Source organism: Indicator indicator, chromosome 16 (genome assembly GCF_027791375.1).
Source record: "Indicator indicator isolate 239-I01 chromosome 16, UM_Iind_1.1, whole genome shotgun sequence".
Lineage (NCBI taxonomy): Eukaryota > Metazoa > Chordata > Aves > Piciformes > Indicatoridae > Indicator > Indicator indicator.
This window is the reverse complement of record NC_072025.1, coordinates 10,462,697-10,482,142: the sequence shown is the minus strand read 5'-3', so window position 1 is coordinate 10,482,142 and position 19,446 is coordinate 10,462,697. Positions and strand designations below refer to the sequence as shown.

At 40.8% G+C, this 19,446-nt stretch overlaps 1 protein-coding gene across 3 annotated transcripts; it reads right to left on the bottom strand.

The window, feature by feature from the left end:
- Positions 1 to 969: 969 nt before the first annotated feature.
- LYSMD2 (LysM domain containing 2) lies at positions 970 to 13,309 on the bottom strand. 3 transcript variants are annotated; one of them, XM_054388030.1, is made up of 3 exons: positions 13,112 to 13,309; positions 7,553 to 7,890; positions 970 to 1,700 (listed from the first exon to the last, which is right to left on the bottom strand). In XM_054388030.1, exons 1-3 carry the CDS (start codon positions 13,307 to 13,309, stop codon positions 1,649 to 1,651), a joined length of 588 nt encoding a protein of 195 aa, XP_054244005.1. In that variant the 3' UTR covers positions 970 to 1,648. The 3 variants fall into 3 exon arrangements, with proteins under 3 accessions (XP_054244005.1, XP_054244004.1, XP_054244006.1); XM_054388029.1 differs by having other exon boundaries at positions 970 to 1,696; XM_054388031.1 differs by having other exon boundaries at positions 970 to 1,693; positions 7,558 to 7,890.
- Positions 13,310 to 19,446: the final 6,137 nt, after the last annotated feature.

Genomic DNA, 19,446 nt, shown 5'->3' with positions numbered 1-19,446 from the left:
GAGGGTATCACGATGGCAGGTCGTTGCTGGGAAAGGGTTACATTTTTCTGTGGGATTATAAAATATAACCGTGCTTAAAGTTAGGGATGTGTTTGGGAAAATATTTTATTCTGTCCCAGGTAATGTTCTATTGAAACTAACTGATAAGAGCAGAAACTACTATCCTGTAAGGATACAAATCCCAATTTAAGATACAAGACTTAAAACTCATCATCAATCTCTCCAAAAAAAGTCAGTGATTCCTTTTATTCACTCTAAGCTGTCTCCACTCTTGTTCTGTGCAACTGCAGACCTCCTCTTTAGGACCAGAGCTAGACTGTTTGAATGAGCCTGTCATGTCTGAGCTCCTGCAAACTCTAGGGAAATACCAACTCCTGTCCAGCTTTGAATTCTTATTTGTAGCTTTAGTAGATTAAATGTAACTTTCACATTGTTTCCATCTTAACATTGCAGGAAGCTTTTCCTTTCAGAGAGCAATAAACTAGACAAATGAGCTGATAATACAGGAAACAGCATTCATCACAGTGGGGATCTAGCAATTCTTTACTGACAAGAGCTTTGTGAAGCTTATTGAATACTCAAGAAAAAACTGTAGGATGCTTAACAAGAATTTGCCAATATATTAATTTCAGAGCAAAGAGTGATTGCAGTCTGCACTCTGCCTTCTTGAGCTTCAGGAGGGGTCCACTTGCAGAGTTGAATATTGGCATCTCTTCACAGAACAACAATGCCTCACCACTGTGGCTCTTATTAAATCTTAATTCAGTTTTCTCGACTGCACAACTAGATCCAATAGTTCTTCCAGATCTAATTCAGGAGGGTGAATTATATAGTAAAGGTGAAGGACATTACATGCCCTGAAATTAGCATCTAATAGCTCATGTAACTAGACAAACCATTCTTCACAAAACCCATCTCATTATGAACAGACACACCAGTATTTTTGTATTTATTAAATTAAAACCACATAAAATTTAACTGCACACAGGGACACACATCTGATATTCCAATGTCATATCTCACAAAGTCTCTTGCTGTAACTCTTTCCTTTTATTAGCAGAAATCCAATTTGCAAACAGTTGTTTATCCACAAAGGCTTTAATAAATCAAAACAACTCAAATTCCCCTTTCTAGGAATACATCAAAACCACACACAGACACACACACACAGAGTTCAGAGGCAAGTTCTGCAGCCCTGAAGTAGACAAAACTTCCACAGCAAATCTGCCTGCGTTTGCAGAATAAGTAAATTTCTATTATTTTCATAGTTTGTCATTTACAAGCAAACTTACTTAATATTTTTAAATACTTAAAACAAATTTCACAAGTATTTACAAAATCTTTACTAAAGATCAACATCCTGCTTAAAGGTGACCTCAAGGATATATTGTTGCTACCATGCTACAGTTTGCACAGAAGGGGTAAAAAGGCCATTGCTAGTTTTGGAAGGCTTAAACCCTTTGTCCATATAGCATAAGGACATTAACCTATGGAAGGCAGAAGAGGTCATAATTTCAGTGCAATCACCCATTCATGACTTAAGTACATCAAGACAATGAGTCCAAAAGACTTGGGTTTTCAATTATTGACCATTTAGTTCTTTAAGAACTGATTTCATGGAAAGTTTTCAGGCCATCACATCTGTCTTCTACTGGTGATATGAAGAAGTTGCATAGGGGCCTTCCTCATTCTCCTCCTGTCTAAAAAGAAAATGATCATAATCATCAGATCAAGCAAATACCATGTCTCAACAGTCAAACTAATGCAAATGCAGATAACCAGTTTTCCTAATGAATCAAAATAGGCAAGACTGACATTGCCTAACAGGAATACTGCTTGCAGTATACTACTGTTCATCATACATCTCTGGAGTTCTCATTGCATTAAGAACAATGCTGAAAATATCTAAAGCTATCTATTTAGAACTTAATGAACTATTTTTGACACTACATGCCAAATCAGTAAGAAATACTGTAAAGAATAAACAAGTGGAGGGCACACTGGAGTGGCAATACTGTTGCTTTCAGGGTTGTTTTAGCCTTCTGAATGGCAGGGGGTGCAGATGGACCACTGACACAAGAAAAGGAGCAGTCCATCATAGTTGTAGCTGGATCTGTATCTTGATGCTGTTAGGATTAGTCCTTAAGTGAGCTGCTTAATGTATACTTCCTCTGCATCAATAAATATTGAGAGTCATCATTTGGATCTTCTCAGGAGAAAATAGTTGCCCACAAGTTAATGCAATGAGTGGATAAACCAAAGTAGTGTTCCTGTTAAACTCCTAGGAAAAATCAGCCTGCTGTTTACTTGACACTATTGCCTTGAAAAAAAAAGAAAAAAAAAGTGGTTATGTAAACCTATTGCAGTATCCAGTACTAGTTCAACCATGCTACGTTCTACTACTGCGGCTTCAAAATTATGTTCCTAAGAGCCTATTCTTAAAGCTGCTGTCAATTTCAGTGCTTTGGTGAAAACAAAGACTTAACAGTTGCTACATTGTGAGTTTCAAAGGATTTCCAGTTCCTTTCATTAATATATGTGCCTCCACACAAAGGTACAGTTATGTAAGAAGTCTAATAATGGTATAAGGTAAAAGCTATGTATTTCAATAGTAGTGCATATCGCAGTCATGCACACTTTCCCCTACTGACTTCTACATATGACTATTTATCTGTATTTTAAATGTCATACAATTCTTCCAGAACAGAAAGAGAGGAAAGAACCCTACAAACTATCTGAGCAGCTAAGTAACTTGCACTCATTTCCCCAGATCTTCCCTATTCTAGCGAAGAATTATCTTCCAAAACAAAAACAAAAAAAGTGATACTGCTTTTGCCTTGAAACTATTTTGTTGAAAAAAGGAAACCTCAAAAGAAACCCCAGGTTTTGGATGAAACTGGTGGTTCTTGCAGGAGTATGTGGTTATAGTAGTACTGAAAATGACATTTTAGTCTGTTACAAATATGACAACTATTCACATTAGCGATGCTGCAGACTCAGTGCCAAACATGATTCTCAAAGTACCCATGACCTGTGTATATTTAAGTAGTGTCTTTCCCTGTACCATCAATTGCAAACTTGCTGATGCAGTTCATAGTACCTGGCATGATAGCAAAGTAAGGAAGCAAACATTTCATGTTAAGTTGATTAAGCACTAAAGCACTTTTGTTCTATGCATTGTCCCAAGACAATACCTTTTGCAACTGTTTTTCGGAATTGAAACCTATCAAGACAGCAGGCTTCGAAGACTGGACTGCAGGACTGTAAAATTCAACCAGTGTTACTTGGCTGAAACTAAGCGTTTCAAAAAGTGTATTCTGAATCTCTCACACACACCCTGCTGGGACAATTGGTTTCTATCTACACGTGCCCAGAACATAGCAAAGAGTAACCTCCTGCTAGTTTGTGAGGATCAGGAAGAACTGCATTTTTCAGAGCCTAGACTGTCTAGTAGGGCAGACGCCTATGCTCTGTTCTACACTGAGAATTATTTTGTAAGCTTTGTTATGCTTCCTCTTTTAGGAGAATAAAATGTAGCAGAGTTAGGGTATAAAGACCACCCTTCTAATCAGAGGCTGTCAGAATTGGCCTTCCAGTCTTTTTTCTTGAAAGCCTTAATGTGGGCGTAACATCCATCATGACATGGCAACAGCCAAACACTACACTGAACTTAGCTGCAGTTGCTTACGGTGGTGTTTTTTGAGCAGATCTTCAGACAACAAACACCAGCTAGTCCAAGCTGTTCATCTCCACCACCCTTGTGAAATATGCACTTGGGCTACAGACTTTTACTTGGGCAGCCTGTCAGGGAGTTAACCTGTAGCAGGTTGTTATGCTTGAATCTAAGCAAAGCAGTGACTGGCTGTAATGTGTAATGGGCTCAGGCAGGACGTAGTTGGCAGCAAAGGGTGGCAAGAATGGCTTCTAACCTTCTGTCCTAGGCTGCAGTGCTAGGCTATGTGATGAGGTCTACAACAGGGTACTCCAAACCAACGTAATATTAGTAATGTAGATATTCAGAGCTGCTCATAGCAAGTACAAGCCTGCTGTGATAGCTTAAAAATAAGCCAAGCTTCACATGAAGTAAAACTACACAGTGGTAACTCTGGCCCATGGCCCACAAGCAACAACATGGCAGTATGTATATGTTTAATGACTAAACAATGTTATTCATTTTTAAGATGCTTAAAATAGCTAAGTGGTTAAGTCACTGCAACATTCTCCTTCAGGCAAATGGAAAGGAACAGCTCAGCATTAAAATGCTTTGCAATTCTGTCTCTTTTGCTTCACCCAGTGGGTTACATGAGCCAAAAGATATCTACTACAAGCTACTGTATGCATCAGGCCACAATAAAAAATGCTAATAGCCACTTCTTTAAGACCAAGTGTACCTTAGTATGAACAAACAAACTCAAATCCAATGCTTGAATTAATCTAGAACCCACAATGAAATAAGGCAGCAATCTTAGTTTGGGAGTTAATTGCTGTTGGAAGTCTGAAAACAGGATTCTCCACAGGCAGTCCCCTCTATTGAGGTACCTATTTTCACAGCTGATAGCCAATGGTGGTGAAGAATTACTGGGCAAATTAATTCAATTAATTATAATTTTCAAATGCTTCAATGCCCTAATGTTTCCTAGGTTCAGATCAAGCTAACTGAGCAGATGATAATACATGGTTCTGTTCCAGTAGTATACACCAGTTAATTATATTGACTCAGAACTATTGCTTAGAGTGGCTCTACTCAGGTTTTAAAAATGAGACCCTAAAAGGCAAATGCAGAAAGATGTGACCTGTTCCAGAAGAACACCATATCGCTCTAGCGTTCTAGCCTACCACAATACCACCTAAAATATTAAGGATTCCATAAAGACCTTACATTAAACCTCTGGTATTCAACCATCTGACATGAAAAGCATCACTCAAACTCAATTTCAGTTTCAGCATCCTGAAACACACATACATTTCTCAAACTATTAAAAGTTGCTTTTCTTCCATATGTGAATAAAACTAATAATGGGCTTTCTTCCCTAAAATGCAAATACACAAGTTAGTGACAAGCAACTACATGAATACTTTTGCATTTATTTCAGCCTATTATAAAAAGATTGCTCAAAACACAAACATTCATACTGCCTTGAGCAGCATCTTTGGCAAATATGCCTGCCTGGGGCATTCATTAACCAATGATTTTTTGCTCAGTGGAACTCCCTAAAAAATAGTATTACATGCAGATGTAGCCATATTCTTACATGAACTCTAACAGTGAAAGACAGCTGACAAAAACTAAGTGGATCACACTTTACAACATTTATTTGCCATCTACTTGCTGCTAAAGTTCTATTTCCAGTCTAAATCTGCACCTATGTGCTTGCTTTTTTCTACCTAACAGCAAGAGGCTTTAGCTGTGAAGAAGCTAACTTCAGAGATTAATATACTTTATTCCTTTGAGGACACTAAAAGGGGTGACTTCATGAGGCTACAATTAAATAACACAATTCCCCTGTCTCTGTAGCTCAAGGCAGTCCCTGACTATGAAAATGCCTGTATAGTTCGACTGGAATCACTGCATGTATGTGAAGGCATTCTTGCAACTTCAAGGGAGACCAAAGTAAAGAGCAATTTAAGAGATGTGATTCTCTCCATCTGTCAAATCAGGCTCATGGGTATGGTGAGATGTTACGACTCTTTAAGTTCCAAACCTGATAGTCTGCTTCTGCTTGCAGTTTTCTTAGTTCCAGTGCTCCTTTTGGTGGTAGCAGATGTAACTCTGCATGCTCCTTTCTTACTCTTAATCACTTGGTACACTGCAGTGTTGGTGCATGTCACATTCTAAACTGGCTTCAACAAGGCAATCTGAACACAGAAGGTCTGAGTAGCTGGAAACAGCACTCAATGTCCTAAATGCTAAGAACTGAAAATTCTAAGGAATGTTGCCACCTTCCATTGTTGCCCTGGAAAGACCATGGATGATATATAGCCAAAAAGTATCTCCAGGGCTTTTAGCAATGGTATCCCCTCTACTTCAGGGAGTAAACATTCTGCAAACTCTGTAGACATTCACTTTGGTCTTTTGGCACTGCAAAGGGATGAACACAGTTGGAGAAGGTAAGGGAAGGATGACTTTTGTGAGCCATGACTGAGAGCCAGAGGTGGTGAGGTGGAAGGTGACATTACAAAGACTTTATCAGACTTAAAGGAAGCTGTTCTTTTCAGAAGCTTTGGGTAACATCCTGCTCAGCATACAGCCTGCAGCTCTGTACTTCATGCTTCCTGTAGCAGCATGACCAATAAAAATCTGTGCTCTATGTAGAATTAACAAAATTAGCTGCTAAATCTGAACAGGAGGTGGGAAAATAACCCATTCTCCTGTATCAGTTATTCCCAGGGAGGAAATTCAATACCAGGCTATCACTTTCCAAGTTGTAACTTAAGCAATATAGGGAATAGATACGAGAAGTGTTGTGTGGTGACACTGCACTGGATCTGTGCATGGTGCAGCAAGGTCTAAGTGAATTTCCTTCTGCATATCAGCATGTTATTTTTTTGAAGAGAAGTTGAAATAACTGCCTTCCTCTAGCAGGGACTGTGGTTTCCTGTCACCTAGTTTAACTGCTGGGTCAACACCTACTCTGATCTGTGTTAGATATACAAGACTAATGATCTGTGATTCAGCAGTGGCACATTTTGATAGATGCTCTATATTGTTTCAGATGTAACAATGCAAGTGACTGGGTTTGAATAAAGATCTGAGTTCCAGTAGATATTTTTCCTCTTTCATATAATCAATTCAAAATCATTGACAAGCATTACACAAAATGTGAGTGTGCCATTCTTCCTTGAGACTGTAACTCTAAACCAGTGTCCTTCTGACAATGAAAAGTTGTATGTAGAGTGCAATACATAACAAATTACTTTAGCTGTCTCATGGGATATTTCTCCAAGATGAGACTTGCCCAGTTGCTACACGCAATACACTGCTCCCCCTCAAATTTTTGTCTATTGAATGAAGTTTTTAAGTAGCTGAAATAATCTTTAACTTCTTAAAGAACTCCATGTTCATTAGATTTGGTCCTGAAAGGTTACTTTTTCTTAACATGAAAAGTATGTTGCTTGCACTTGGAATCAGAGTATGTGAACTGAACTAGGATGACATAAGTTCTGCATTAAACAAATTTGCAAAGGCAAAGTACATACCTGCAGGCATCACCTCTCTCCAGCTCTAGGCTAGGAGAAGCAGTACTAGTCCCCTGCAGTCACACCTTATACCGTCATGAGAGAGGCCAACCTGGCCTCAACCACTAAGCAATTTCTGTGGAGAACAAACAGGCCAGGCAACCAGCCCAGGAAACTGCTTGTGAACAAGCTGAGGAAGCTTGTCCCAAGGACATGGGAAAACATACACTACAGAAGTCCATTCTTGTTCTAAGTTTTTCTGTACTCTCCATGGGATGCCTTACATATGTGAGGGAAATATCACTGTGGCAGAGACATCAAATGCTATTGCTTTTTCTATGAGATTATGATGTTTAATACTAAAAGAAGCATTTACCTGACATTGTCATCTTTTAGTTTTCTGGCTGCTTGTTTGGATAACTTAATCTGCAAGTCCAACCTCTGTAGGTAATCTTTGGCAGATAGTTCTTCTGGTGCGGTGGGCTGATTGTCAGGCTCTTGAGGACTGGGAGAAGAACTACTTTCTTCCTGAACTGTCACTAGTCCTTCATCACAAGAAGGGGAGCTGTCAACAGTTTCATTCTCAGGAGACTCCAGTGAATTAAGTCCATTGAACAGTAATGGTTTCTCTGATATAACAGGAATATTCAAGGTTTTCCTCAGAAATATACAGTCATTTGTGAACAGTTTATTTGCCCTCTTTATTTGTTCCATCTGAAAAAGATATGGAAAATACAAGTTATTAGGTTTTTGGCAAAGCAAAAAGTACTAATTTTCTGCAATAATACAATAACCTTTAGTTACAATAAATCTAAACCTTCTTTCCAGCAGCAGTGCCTTCAGGAAAGGATTTTGTATTCGAAGTGATTTCAGAATGTATGTTCTGTCTTAGTCTCGTTAACCCAACACTCTATTTTCTTCCTTTTATATAAACTAGACTTCAAAATATTGGTCTTAAGTCTTGCACTACGTAGAGATTCTTTTCTTGAACAGTCTTGCAGTCTTTATAGAGGCACATAGACTTATGGCTGCATTTGTCCATTACACTGAATCAACAGCATGATCAACAGCAACCTCAGGTATGTAACAACGCATAACAACAGGCACCACATAACTGTTAAATACTTTTTATGCAACTTTTACCCGAAGTACTTTCAGCCTATTCATCAGTACAGAGGATCTCACAGCAAAGCAAAACCTTGTCTTTCTCAGCATACCTAATGTATCACTTGTTCTATTCTTAACCCGAGAAGCTATTATAAATTCCATTGCTTTACAGGCCAAAAAAACCCCCGCTGCCAGTAAATGTTTATACTATCTCCCTACTAAGGATGTTGTTTAAGTTCTTACTCATCAAAATATCCCCTCCAAGTCAGTAACAGTTAAAGTAACTTCCTATTTCTCAACTGCAGGCTTTAAACAAAGCACAGAAATCAGTATCCATGACAGTGACTTGAAGCTTAGTTATAACCTGAACTCATGCTTTCATTAGGAAAAGTTCTAAGCGAAAGAAAGAAAAACAACCATTCTGGTGATTGTAATAAGCAGAAATCCCTCATCACTACAGCACTGCAATGAAAAATTTACTGAAATATAACCTGCTTGAAAACAAGTACAAAGAGAACTGGAAATACCTTTTGCCTGCATTAGAATCATTAGTCACTTTTATTAAACTAGGTAGAGCTAAACTGAGTAATGAAGACTGTAAGCCTTGTAGTAATAGGAGTCTTACTGCTAGCATAATTGCCCAGAAAAAGCTGAGCACTCCAAGCTCTAGCCACTCACTGCTTCAAAACCTGAAGTATCTTCAGGTCAGCACTCATGCCTTAAACTCTTTAAACTTTGCTCTGACAACTTGGAGTCCTTCCTAATTGCAAATAACTGTGTTATCATGCCTGTTCCTTTCTTACACTGAACATACTAGCAGGGGAAGCTGTCTAAAACCAAGGCAAAATAGTAGTGATGTTAGTCTGCCTTCTCTGGGCAGATATGAGACTGTGGCCACTTGCAAAACTGCAATGAATTCCTGCATGTACTATGTCGTAAGGGTATCTGCTGCAATGCCATTAAAGATCTGGTGATATGTACAGATGCATTTGCTTGGGTCCTGGAAGCTTGATGAATTCTTTCTCCACAAAAATAAACAGGAGATTCCCTCTAGACAGATTAGCTGTCTGAGAGAATTAGAACACTGGAAATTGTGCAGTAAAACCCTGCAGAAAGTTATTTCTCTCTACTAGACATACAAAAATGGCATTCTCTACTTAAAGACAACCTGTGGCTACAGGTGGCTAAGATGATGGAATGACTGGATGTAATCATCACTTTCAAAAGCTGAGTAACTAATATCCAGTGTCAGGTAGTAAGCTACTACTTCAAGTAAGAGAAGCTCATTAATCTTTCAGTTCTTGAAACCTGAGAACTATTTTTACTTAGCCTTACAGAGTATGTGGTATATCTCTCCCAAGCTTAGTATCATCTGAAGGGCATAAAGGAAGCTTCACCTGACTTAAGAGTCATCAGATGCTAGTTTAAATGTCAATTGTCAAAATGCCTGTAAGCTGTCTGTTTTGATGAGTATTAAAAAATGTTTAAAATACTAGATGGAGCTTTTCTCTAAAAATACAATAAAAAGCTGAAAATTGAGATCTCTAGTATGGGGGAGTTAGAAGTTGATGCTTCAGTAGCAAATAATGCACTGTACTGCTGCTCTGTCTTGCTTCGCTGTAACTGTACCTCTAGTAATTTCTTTCTAAGATACCTTTGAAATACCAGCCTGTGGCATCTGCAATACCAGGCACCTCTACACTGAGTGACAATGGGAAATACCTGGTTTCTAAAAATACCATCCCTTGCCTTGATTAGGTTACTTAATATACCTAATATATATTGCTGCTCCTACAACTCAGTATGCCTGGTTACATTCATACAGAGAGAACTGAGGCTCGTTTTCTTAGTGCTAGGATAACCAAACCAATTTCTGTTAGCTACAGACTTTTAACAGGGAAAGCACGTGATAAAGCTTTTGCTCTACATACTTTTAACTGCAGCTGCACTGACACAAACTAGTGAACTAATCCATCAAAACTGATGAACTGACAGTGAACCAAACAGTCCTCTCTCTTCTCCCCTCGAAAGGGATACCTTTGTATGATGGGAAACAGTACTGTAACTAAACAATAACCATGACACTAAATACTAATTCCCACTGTTCATTTACCCAACAGTGTTCAAAGGAAGGAACATAACCATACAATATTAATAGAGATTACTTAGGGAGAGGGGTGAAGGGCAGAGGATGAGGCCAAACAAAGCACACTGATCACTCTCTTCACCCATTTTCATCCATTTTAAATCGCCTATGCTGTGTCATGCCAAGGCAGGCACCAGACAGGATGCCTTTTGCTGCAATGTAACTCCCAGTGAGGAAAACCACAGGGTAAAACTTCTAAAAACAGTAACACCAGAGGCAGTGGGAGCCAAAGATAATTCTCATGTTCCCAATACAGAAACCTCTCACTTCTAGTCAAGTATACAGGACGCAGGAAGCGAATGTAATGACTCTTTAGAGAAAGTCAGTCCTTGTTTTTGTGTAAACACGTAAGATTCTTCATTCTGATAAAAGCAAATATGTTTGCATAACATTCCTGCTCTGGGCTGAAACACACTAAAGCAGAAACACAATGCCTGGTTTCACCTAACTTGGCACTGCTCTCAGGGACACTTCATGTCAACTTAACCTTTCTCAATTGAAATCCATAATGATGCAGCTCTGGTTTCTTAGGCAGAATACTACCAAATTTAAATCAAGTAGCAAATGAGATGTTTAAATCCCCAGTATTTATATTTCAAATAGATCATTAGCACAGCAAAAGCTTATTAAACATGCTGTGGATGAAGTTTATGATTCTTAAGTTGGTTTTGGGGCGGTGTTTCAGAGTGTCCAGGTTTGATCCACAACTTCACTTTAGCTGAGAGTTGTGTTCAGAAATGCTTTTTTTTCCTATCAAATACTATTTTCGTAATCTGTGTATATTGTTCAGTTATGGTAGTGGGCAAAAACTTCCGAATAAAGAGTAACAGCCAGAGACTTTATCCATTATGGAAAGCGCTGTCAAAACTTGAAAGAGCAGCTTTGCCCTTACAGCGAGTAAAAATCTGTGTTAATGTGGATGAATGTAAATCCAAAATACCATTAATCCTGTTGCAAACAAGATTTGATAAAAAGTGGCTTAACCTTTCCTAAGGGAAAAGAAATACTTTCAACCATTTCCACAACAAAGTCTGAATGCTGTTGAAGTTGTTGGAAGGCTTTAGCAGAAAATTTGGAATCAGAGAAGGAAAGGAAACCCGTTCTAGTCAGACCCTATTAATTTGGGACTGCATTGGAGCCCTGCCAGGAGGAGACAACTGGAAGGTGCTCTATGAAGCACCTTCAAAGGTGATACAAACACGCTACTGTGTTCTAGTACCATGCTGCTAGCTATGCACACCAGCTGCTTGGCCCGAAGCAATTGTTGCACATTGGAACTACTGAAGCTGCATAAAGATATGTCAGTTGGTAACTCATTGAGCCCTAGACAAGACAGAATGATTGTAGGGTGGGTGACCTCCACTCTGAGAAATGCTAGTGTGTCAAGGCCTGCTGGCAGACCCTACTGGACTCTGCATGTCTTAGGCTGGCACAAGCCTTTCAACATTTTGCATAGAAGTAAACATTCTTCTCTACAAGAAAGAGAGCAGAGAAGCAGCAAAATTTTCAAATCAGTTTTAAGTAACTGCTAGACTGGTAGGTAGATGCCAACAGAGCTTAGCCCTGAAGCTATTTGAAGAAATTCCTTCTTCATGGAATCACAGAATCGTTTTGGTTGGAAGAGACCATTTCACATCATCAAGTCCAACCATTAACCAACCATTAACCAGCACTGCCAGGTCACCACTAAACCATGCTCCTCAGCATCATCACATCTACAAGTCTTCTGAATCTCCCAGTGATGGTGATTCCTGTTCCAATGCTTGACAACCTTGTTGGTCATTCTTTTTCCAAATATCCAACCACAACTGAAGAAACCTGCACCATTTGCTTTTGTTGTAGTCGCCTATTACCTGGGAGAAGAGACAGACCTTAACCTTGCCACAACCTCCTTTCAGGTAGCTGTAGAGAGTGGTAAAGTCTCCCCTGAACCTCCATTTCTCCAGGCTAAACAGCTCATTTTCTCAGTCACTCCTCACAAAACTTGTGCTCTAGACCCCTCACTAAACGTGCTGCTTGTAGTGAGGGACACAAATCTGAATCCAGTATTTGGGGTGTAACTTCACCACTGCCAAGTACAGGAGAAATGATTCTTTATAGGACTAGGGGGACCCTAGGGGATCTTGTCACAGCCTATGTGCCAACTTTGAAATTATTACTTTCAAGATAAGTTTAATTTCATTGCTTTTCTTTTAATCTGAAGTGAGTGTAGTGGTGAACTGTCATGTGAGCACAGGTTTAACTCTGTGGGAGTAGGTGCATCTCCCATCCCAGAGGCCAAGTACCAGGCCTCTGAACCCAGCTCCTGCCAGTTCCATGCCTGGGCCCTGTCTTGGGCAATGCAAGCTTCACCTGTTTACCATCAGACCTCGGCACTGGCCCCTCCAACGTCAGATGCCAGCACTGCAAAAACTAAAACTCACACCACGACCACAGTAAGAACTGAATCTTCTGCCCATCAGAAATGCTCTGTGGGGCAATTTCATCCTGTCACCTCTCGGCTGTTTTCTGTTTCCAGTGCCTCTTCTCCTTTGGCTCCGTTACCTTCTGTGCCTAAATAACAGCGCGACGCTGTTACGGGAGCCAGTCGCCTTCGCCAGCATCCGCCCTGAAGCCCCGGCTCGCCCCGCCACCCTTCTGGTTGCCCGGGCCGGCAGGCCGCCCTGGCGGCGCTTGCCTTACCGTGACACCGTACTTGAGGGCGATGCCCTGTAGCGTATCCCCGGCGCTGAGCCGGTGCTCCACGTAACGCTCGGCCAACGGCGCCGCCACGCTCGCCGTGCTGCCGTACGAGCGGGCCTTCGTGTGGGCCAGCCGCTGCGACAGCTCGGCCTCCGACTCCGGCCCACCTGGCGGCTCCTCCCGCAGCGACTCAGCCATGCTCCCGCCGCACCTCAGCAACTGCGGCTCCGCGCCGGCTCCGCAGCCGCCGCCCCCCCGGGCATGGCGCACCACCCCCGGCGGCGGCAACGGCAGTAGCTCGGGCTGGGCTTGGGGCTGGCCCGGCGCAAGCCCAGCGCGCATGCGCGGCCCCCGGCAGCACACAGGCGCATGCGCGGGAGGGAGGTGCCCGCACACTGAGGCTGCCTACAGTGGCTGCGCGGCTCGAGGATGGCCGGCAGGCCCGGGTGGGCCTTGACACACTTTGGTCATGCGCAGGCGGGCTGAAAATTGATACTTCACTAAGGAAAGTGTCTGCCCGTGGGGACTTACGAGTCACTTGCCATAGAAAAGGGATGCATGTCGTCATGCTGGATCTCAAAATCGCAGAGCACAAGTGCAGCTCACTACAACCTCCTTTAAGAGAGTTGTAGAGAGCAGTGAGGTTTCCCCTCAGCCTTCTTTTTCTCCAGACTAAACCAGCACTTAGCCACTCCTCAGAAGACTTGTGCTCTAGATGCTTTACCAGCTTCGTTGCTTTTCTTTGGACATGCTCTAGGACTTCTTTGGAAACGGAACCATTACTGAACGAGAGCTTTTTACCGAGAACTCTGATACCTATAGATAGTGCATGTATGTATTGTGTACTGGCACAGTATGTACCAAAACAAGAAGAAGTATCTAGGTGGCTCCTCTTGAGCAGGGGTATCGGACAAGGTACACCTCAAAGGTCACTCCCAACCTCAACCATGTTAGGACTCTGGGAACTGGTGCGTGTATAACAAACACCTAGTGCAGTATTTCTTTATTTTTTTTCTGGAAAGGCCTAGAAAGCTAGGCCTCTACCTCAGCACAGTATGCTTTCACATCATTATTTGATAATATTAACTGACATAATACCTAGTTCCATTGTTCGTTCAATCGCTCCTGGATTCTCCCTAAGGAATACGGTATAAAAATCAAGGCAGATCTGACAAATGTTGATAATCTGACTACAAATTTCCCTGCATAAATTAGGAAAACATGAAAACTGCTGTGTAAGATGCACAAGTTGCTGATACAGAATGACACATCAACACCTCAACATTACATGAGAGAAGCCAACGTGACAGTCCAAGAGGAACTGTAGGCAATGCATAGACAGATCAAGGCAGTGCAAAACAAAAGGTTCACTTTCATTTTCCTGCCATCTGCAATATATGGAGGCTCCCCTGGGGATGTCCAGTGGAGTTTATAACAGCTACAGAAAGTGAGCTCCTAATTGTGACATCTGCATACTTTCAGTTCCTTGTGAAACAACTTGATCTGCTGATCTGCACCAGCAATTCAGCTGTGACCTTCCTAGCAGAAGAGCTGAACTGCAGGTCAGTGTTTATTAGAAATGTCTACTGTGTGTGCAGTGTGGAGTCATGGCTCAGGTTAAGCCTATTGAGGCTGATCAGAGGAAGTTCCAAGTATCTGGATGGCTGCCTAGACCTGGAATTACTCAGACCAGTTACTTCTCTACTTTACTAAAATGGCTTTTAGTAAACAGAAGTTGGAGTTCAATAAAATGGAAATGTTTAACCTTATTGATGCAATAAACTGAACATGCACTATCAATCAGTTTGAAAATGTTTTTTGACAGGTGCATTGCTATTATATAGTATTATTCCCTTTAATGTTTTCTTATACCCTCTATATGTGGAGTGTGTGCAACACACTTTCAATCCACTCAGAACAGCAGAAGCGTCCCTTGCATTGGTAAAAAGATGCCACAGATATTTTAATGCTGAAACCTTTATTTTAGTAATAAACCTTTCTGAGGATACCTATAAGGTTGGGGGTTTTTGCTTCTAGAGCTGTTGGATTGTCTTTTCTTTGCACCAGCAATTTGTGGAGATGTTTGTTTCTCACCCCAAAACCCATATTATAGCCAGAGGAATGTTTGTATCTGGGACGTTGTAAGGGTACTTTATCTGATTAGCAGTCTGATTTTCTCTTCATAAAATGAATACCCTCTAAACCAGAAGCTAACTTAAAAAATTGAACTGGAGCTTAAATTAGCTAACCCATTTCTACCTGTATTTTAATATGTGTTCAAAAGAACTACAGAAAAGAGTTACAGAAGAAACTGGAAGTATATTGCTAATGATACTTCATTTTTAGGGAAGAAAATCTTGTTAGTAGTGAATGTAGTGTCCTTGCTACTGAAATACGTTCGTGGAGTGGACTGTGATCTTGTGAAAGCTAAGGGAAATGCTAGCTTGTCTAGAGTTTCTTGCCTTTAAGTTTAAGACAAGAGGCCCTGACAGGCTGTTAGTTGTCAGACCCCTGTCTGACCTTGGTAGAAGCATGAACTGACTTGCTTCATAGTGTCACTGTAGTGCAAATTTAGCATCTTGCCTGCCACTGCCTGCTTGTTGGATTGCCCTGGATGACTCCAGATGAGAACAAGCTCCTCTGGTGAGCTGCAGGAAGGTTGCCCACCTCTAAAGATGCAGGCATTCAGTGAAAGGATGTCAAATTTGCCATATTGGAAAGAGTCCCTGCTATGCTCTGGGATTCTTGTTTCTCCATAGCAATATTCTCCTTCCTGATCTCTGAATCAGCAGTTTATTGACATACATGGGTATTTCCTGATGGGCAGGGGCTGCATAGCAATTAGTTTTAATCTGATGGTTTACTGCCTGATGATGATGTTCTCTGTTCAGCAAGGTAGTTTTTTGGCTGTACTGACTGCCTTCTTCTCTGCTCTCCTCTGGCTTTCCTGTTTCCCTGTTACTGCTTCTGTGTTTTCAGCTGAAAGAAGCTGTACTTGCCCAAACCTGTTTCCTGCATTACAGTCAGTAATTGTTGAGATTATGCTAGCACTGAATTCACATAACTGGGGATTGGAGTTGATACTTTATTCAGCCTTACATGGGATGGAGTTCACTCCCCCGAGTCATTGTTCCAAGACTGGCTGCATATGTTGTTACATCTATTATTCATTTAACGTTTGAGAGGTTATTGCCCTAGCTATAGGAGCTAGAAACATACTTTTTAAAATGAAAGCATTAATTTCAGACACCTCAACTGCCCAACCTGAGGGTTCCTTAGAGCTGAGTCTAGAGTCAGGGAAAGCCCTTTCGCATTTTTTGTTTTTCCTCAGGGACATGTTCAGACCTAGGCAATGCTGACTTTGCATTTTTACATAAAGTCCTTGTACAGGAACTGGATAAGGACAGAAAAGATGTGTAAGAGCTAATATTACAATATTTACTCATGTAGCAGTAGTTAAAGGTAATTCTAATGAATCATTCAATTTTGGAACTCTCACTGCCTCTCCTGTCTTCCTGATGAATTTTCTAAATAACCAACAGTATTTACGTCTATGCAGTTCATTGACTTCCAGTTACTACTAGATACTTAGCTGTCATTTTATCATTGAAAATCATCCCTATCTAGATCACTAAGTGCACAGTAGTCCTGATTTATTTTAAATATTATATTAAAAAGTCAGCAATCTTCTAAAAGAGAGATCAGTATCGACTGAGTCTTGTAGATTAAATGGCAATGTAAGTAGAGAAGAGAATGCCTTCTAGCTAGATAATCATCCTGCTAATGATCAGATACTCATCAGCTAGTTTGTCAGTAAAGAAACACAAATTTGCTTAGTAAAGGATTGAATGAAGCAGAGAACATTTCCTAATTTTGATTATGATGATGCAAGCCAGAGACATTAGCATTTATAATAGTTATACTGATGTAGGACAGGGACGTTTTAATTTCAGGAGTAATAAAACACTATCCTTGTGGGCTATATGTGTGGGCAGATTCAGAATAACTAGGACAGAACAGACAAAAAGAAAGCTACCCCTTGGCAGTGAGTGGTGTATCAGGCTATGCTGTCCACCTCTGCTCATGTTGCAAATGCTGGACAAAAAAAGATGTGATGTAGAACAAAGATCAGAGACAAATCCTGCCTTTTACGAATAATAGCCCTGGGTCCCACAATTAATTGCAGCAAGGAGAGAGGGTCTTGTGTGAATTTTAAAAGCAAAGCAGACTTATCCAAAGCGAAGCACATTACTGAAGCTGTGCACATATTCCTCATCAAAATAAGGCCATTATGTGGCAGTGGCAGCTGTGAGACATTATTAATATTTAACGCTTTTAGCAGGCATTACCAGGGGTTTCTGTAATAAGGTTAAAAGATAGTGTTGCAATATCCTGTGCTGGGGGTTTGCATTCTCAGAGATTTTTTTAGCATTCTATAAAGTGCCAGTGAAGTTTTATTTCTTCCTGTTCCCTACCATTTGCAGAGCATGACTATCTTTCTAAGCTGCATTGTAGTGCATTCTTCGTTGCCTCAGGCTTTACTTATACATTGTCTGCTATGGAGTGATGCAAGTGTCATGCTGGTAGGAGCAGTGTTGTGTAGGAAAGGATGCAAGTGGCATGGGTCCCATTGTGAAGGCCTACTTGTGCTATCACAGGTGTGTTTCCTCCAACCATGTGAGTTTTTGGGGTGATCTACTGGAGAATGATAATACCAGTCGGTGTCTTTTTTCTAACTACATCTCCTGACTGATACTTGTTTTCTACCTCTGCATGCAGGCAGTCTTGTGGAATTCAGTTACTTCCACTGAAATAGGTGGGCTGAACATGCAAGATGGGATCACCATATTTTGCATATCTGCATCTGAAAGGGAGTTACTCATGACTGTGTTAGACCTTGGGCTATGGGGCCAGCAGGCAGTACCTAGCACATCACAAGGAACTTGGCAGTCAGGGAGCTGCTGCTGAAGCTGCTTTGGAGGAGTGTGAGACAAGCTATCCAGTGGCTCTTCAGGAACAGCCTCTGGCCTTCAGACTCTCTTTTTGATCAGGTCTTATTTTAGCATTTTAATTGTTTGTCATCTTTTCGGTCATAAGATCCTTGAAATAAGCATCTTACAGCTCTGTCTGGTTATCAGGCAGTGAAGTTTACAGAAGAAGAAAACACTTGGAGCATCAGCATATATATACATTAACATCAAAAACTACATAAAAGACTTTTATATTAAGAAGCAGTTGTTAGAAAGGTGCTCTGGGACCTTGCCGCTGTCCTTCAACGACATCTGGGTGAAACGTTTTCAGTTTACAGCTCAAATGTCAGGCTGTAGCCTTCCTTTGATTCATGCCTTGCTGATGATACATGCAACCTCAAATTGCGTGTAGCAGATGGATACATGTTGACTGACTTCATAATGTGTCAATAGCATGGTCCCTTTTCCGTTGTTTAACCAGCAGATTATTGACAATATGCTGGGCACATAACTTTTACCTCTCAGAACGGTTTATAGATGTGCAGGTGGTGATGCCATATGTTGCTTACCTGTTGTTGTCCATGTAAGCCCTGCTGCTAGACAATGGCAGCACATCATTCTCTGTTTGGAAAGGGAGGAGCGCCAAGAGGGACACCAAAGAGAATTTGCTGAAAACATGGAGGTGAATGAGTGAAGAACAGACAAATTTTGGGTGATTTCTTTATTAAGGGACCTCATTATACTGAATTTGATTTCAATTTCCAGAGTGACGTTAATGACAAAATTGCTTCTTGCACATTGCATTGGAATATTAATCATTGCAGAATACTTCTGAGTTTAACAGGTTTTTAATTTAGCTTCCATGTGTTTCTATTCACACTGACTCACCTGTCTGTACTACCTGCTTCTTCCATAGGCTTCGTCTGTTCACATGCACCTGCAGTCTAAATAAGGCCTCTGTATGCAGGATCCTTACCATTATCTCACTCTGCCATCACTGGTGAGCTTTCTGGTGCCAGGTTAACAAAGATGTCTACTTTCTGTGCTGAATTCAAACTCAATGCAATTAACTCCTGCTTTAGCCTCATTTTAATTGAAAGCAATGAATACAATAAATCTAGATGTAATATGATAGTTAATGACACCTCCACCGATATGTAATCCCAGCAGTAGGCATAAGAAAGACAACTCTGTCATGTGGGAGAGCTGTGCAAAATAGCCAGAGGGATTGTAATAAGGAAGTGTCTTGTCTTCACCCCATTACTACTCTGTTAGTGGCTTTCTTACTCAGTATTTTTTGGTTGGAGAATATATTGTTGGAAAAATCTGTAAACAGTTGGTTTGCCATTAGAAATAGTTTATTTA

Bases quoted from the DNA above. Each gene is read 5' to 3' on its own strand.
- LYSMD2 (XM_054388029.1), bottom strand. From the start codon at position 13,309: ATGGCTGAGTCGCTGCGGGAGGAGCCGCCAGGTGGGCCGGAGTCGGAG. The intron at 7,891-13,111 runs GTAAGGCAAGCG...TATCTTTTTCAG, and splicing joins CCCTCAAGTACGGTGTCACG to ATGGAACAAATAAAGAGGGC. The intron at 1,697-7,552 runs GTAAATGCTTCT...CTTTTTAGACAG, and splicing joins CTAAAAGATGACAATGTCAG to GAGGAGAATGAGGAAGGCCC.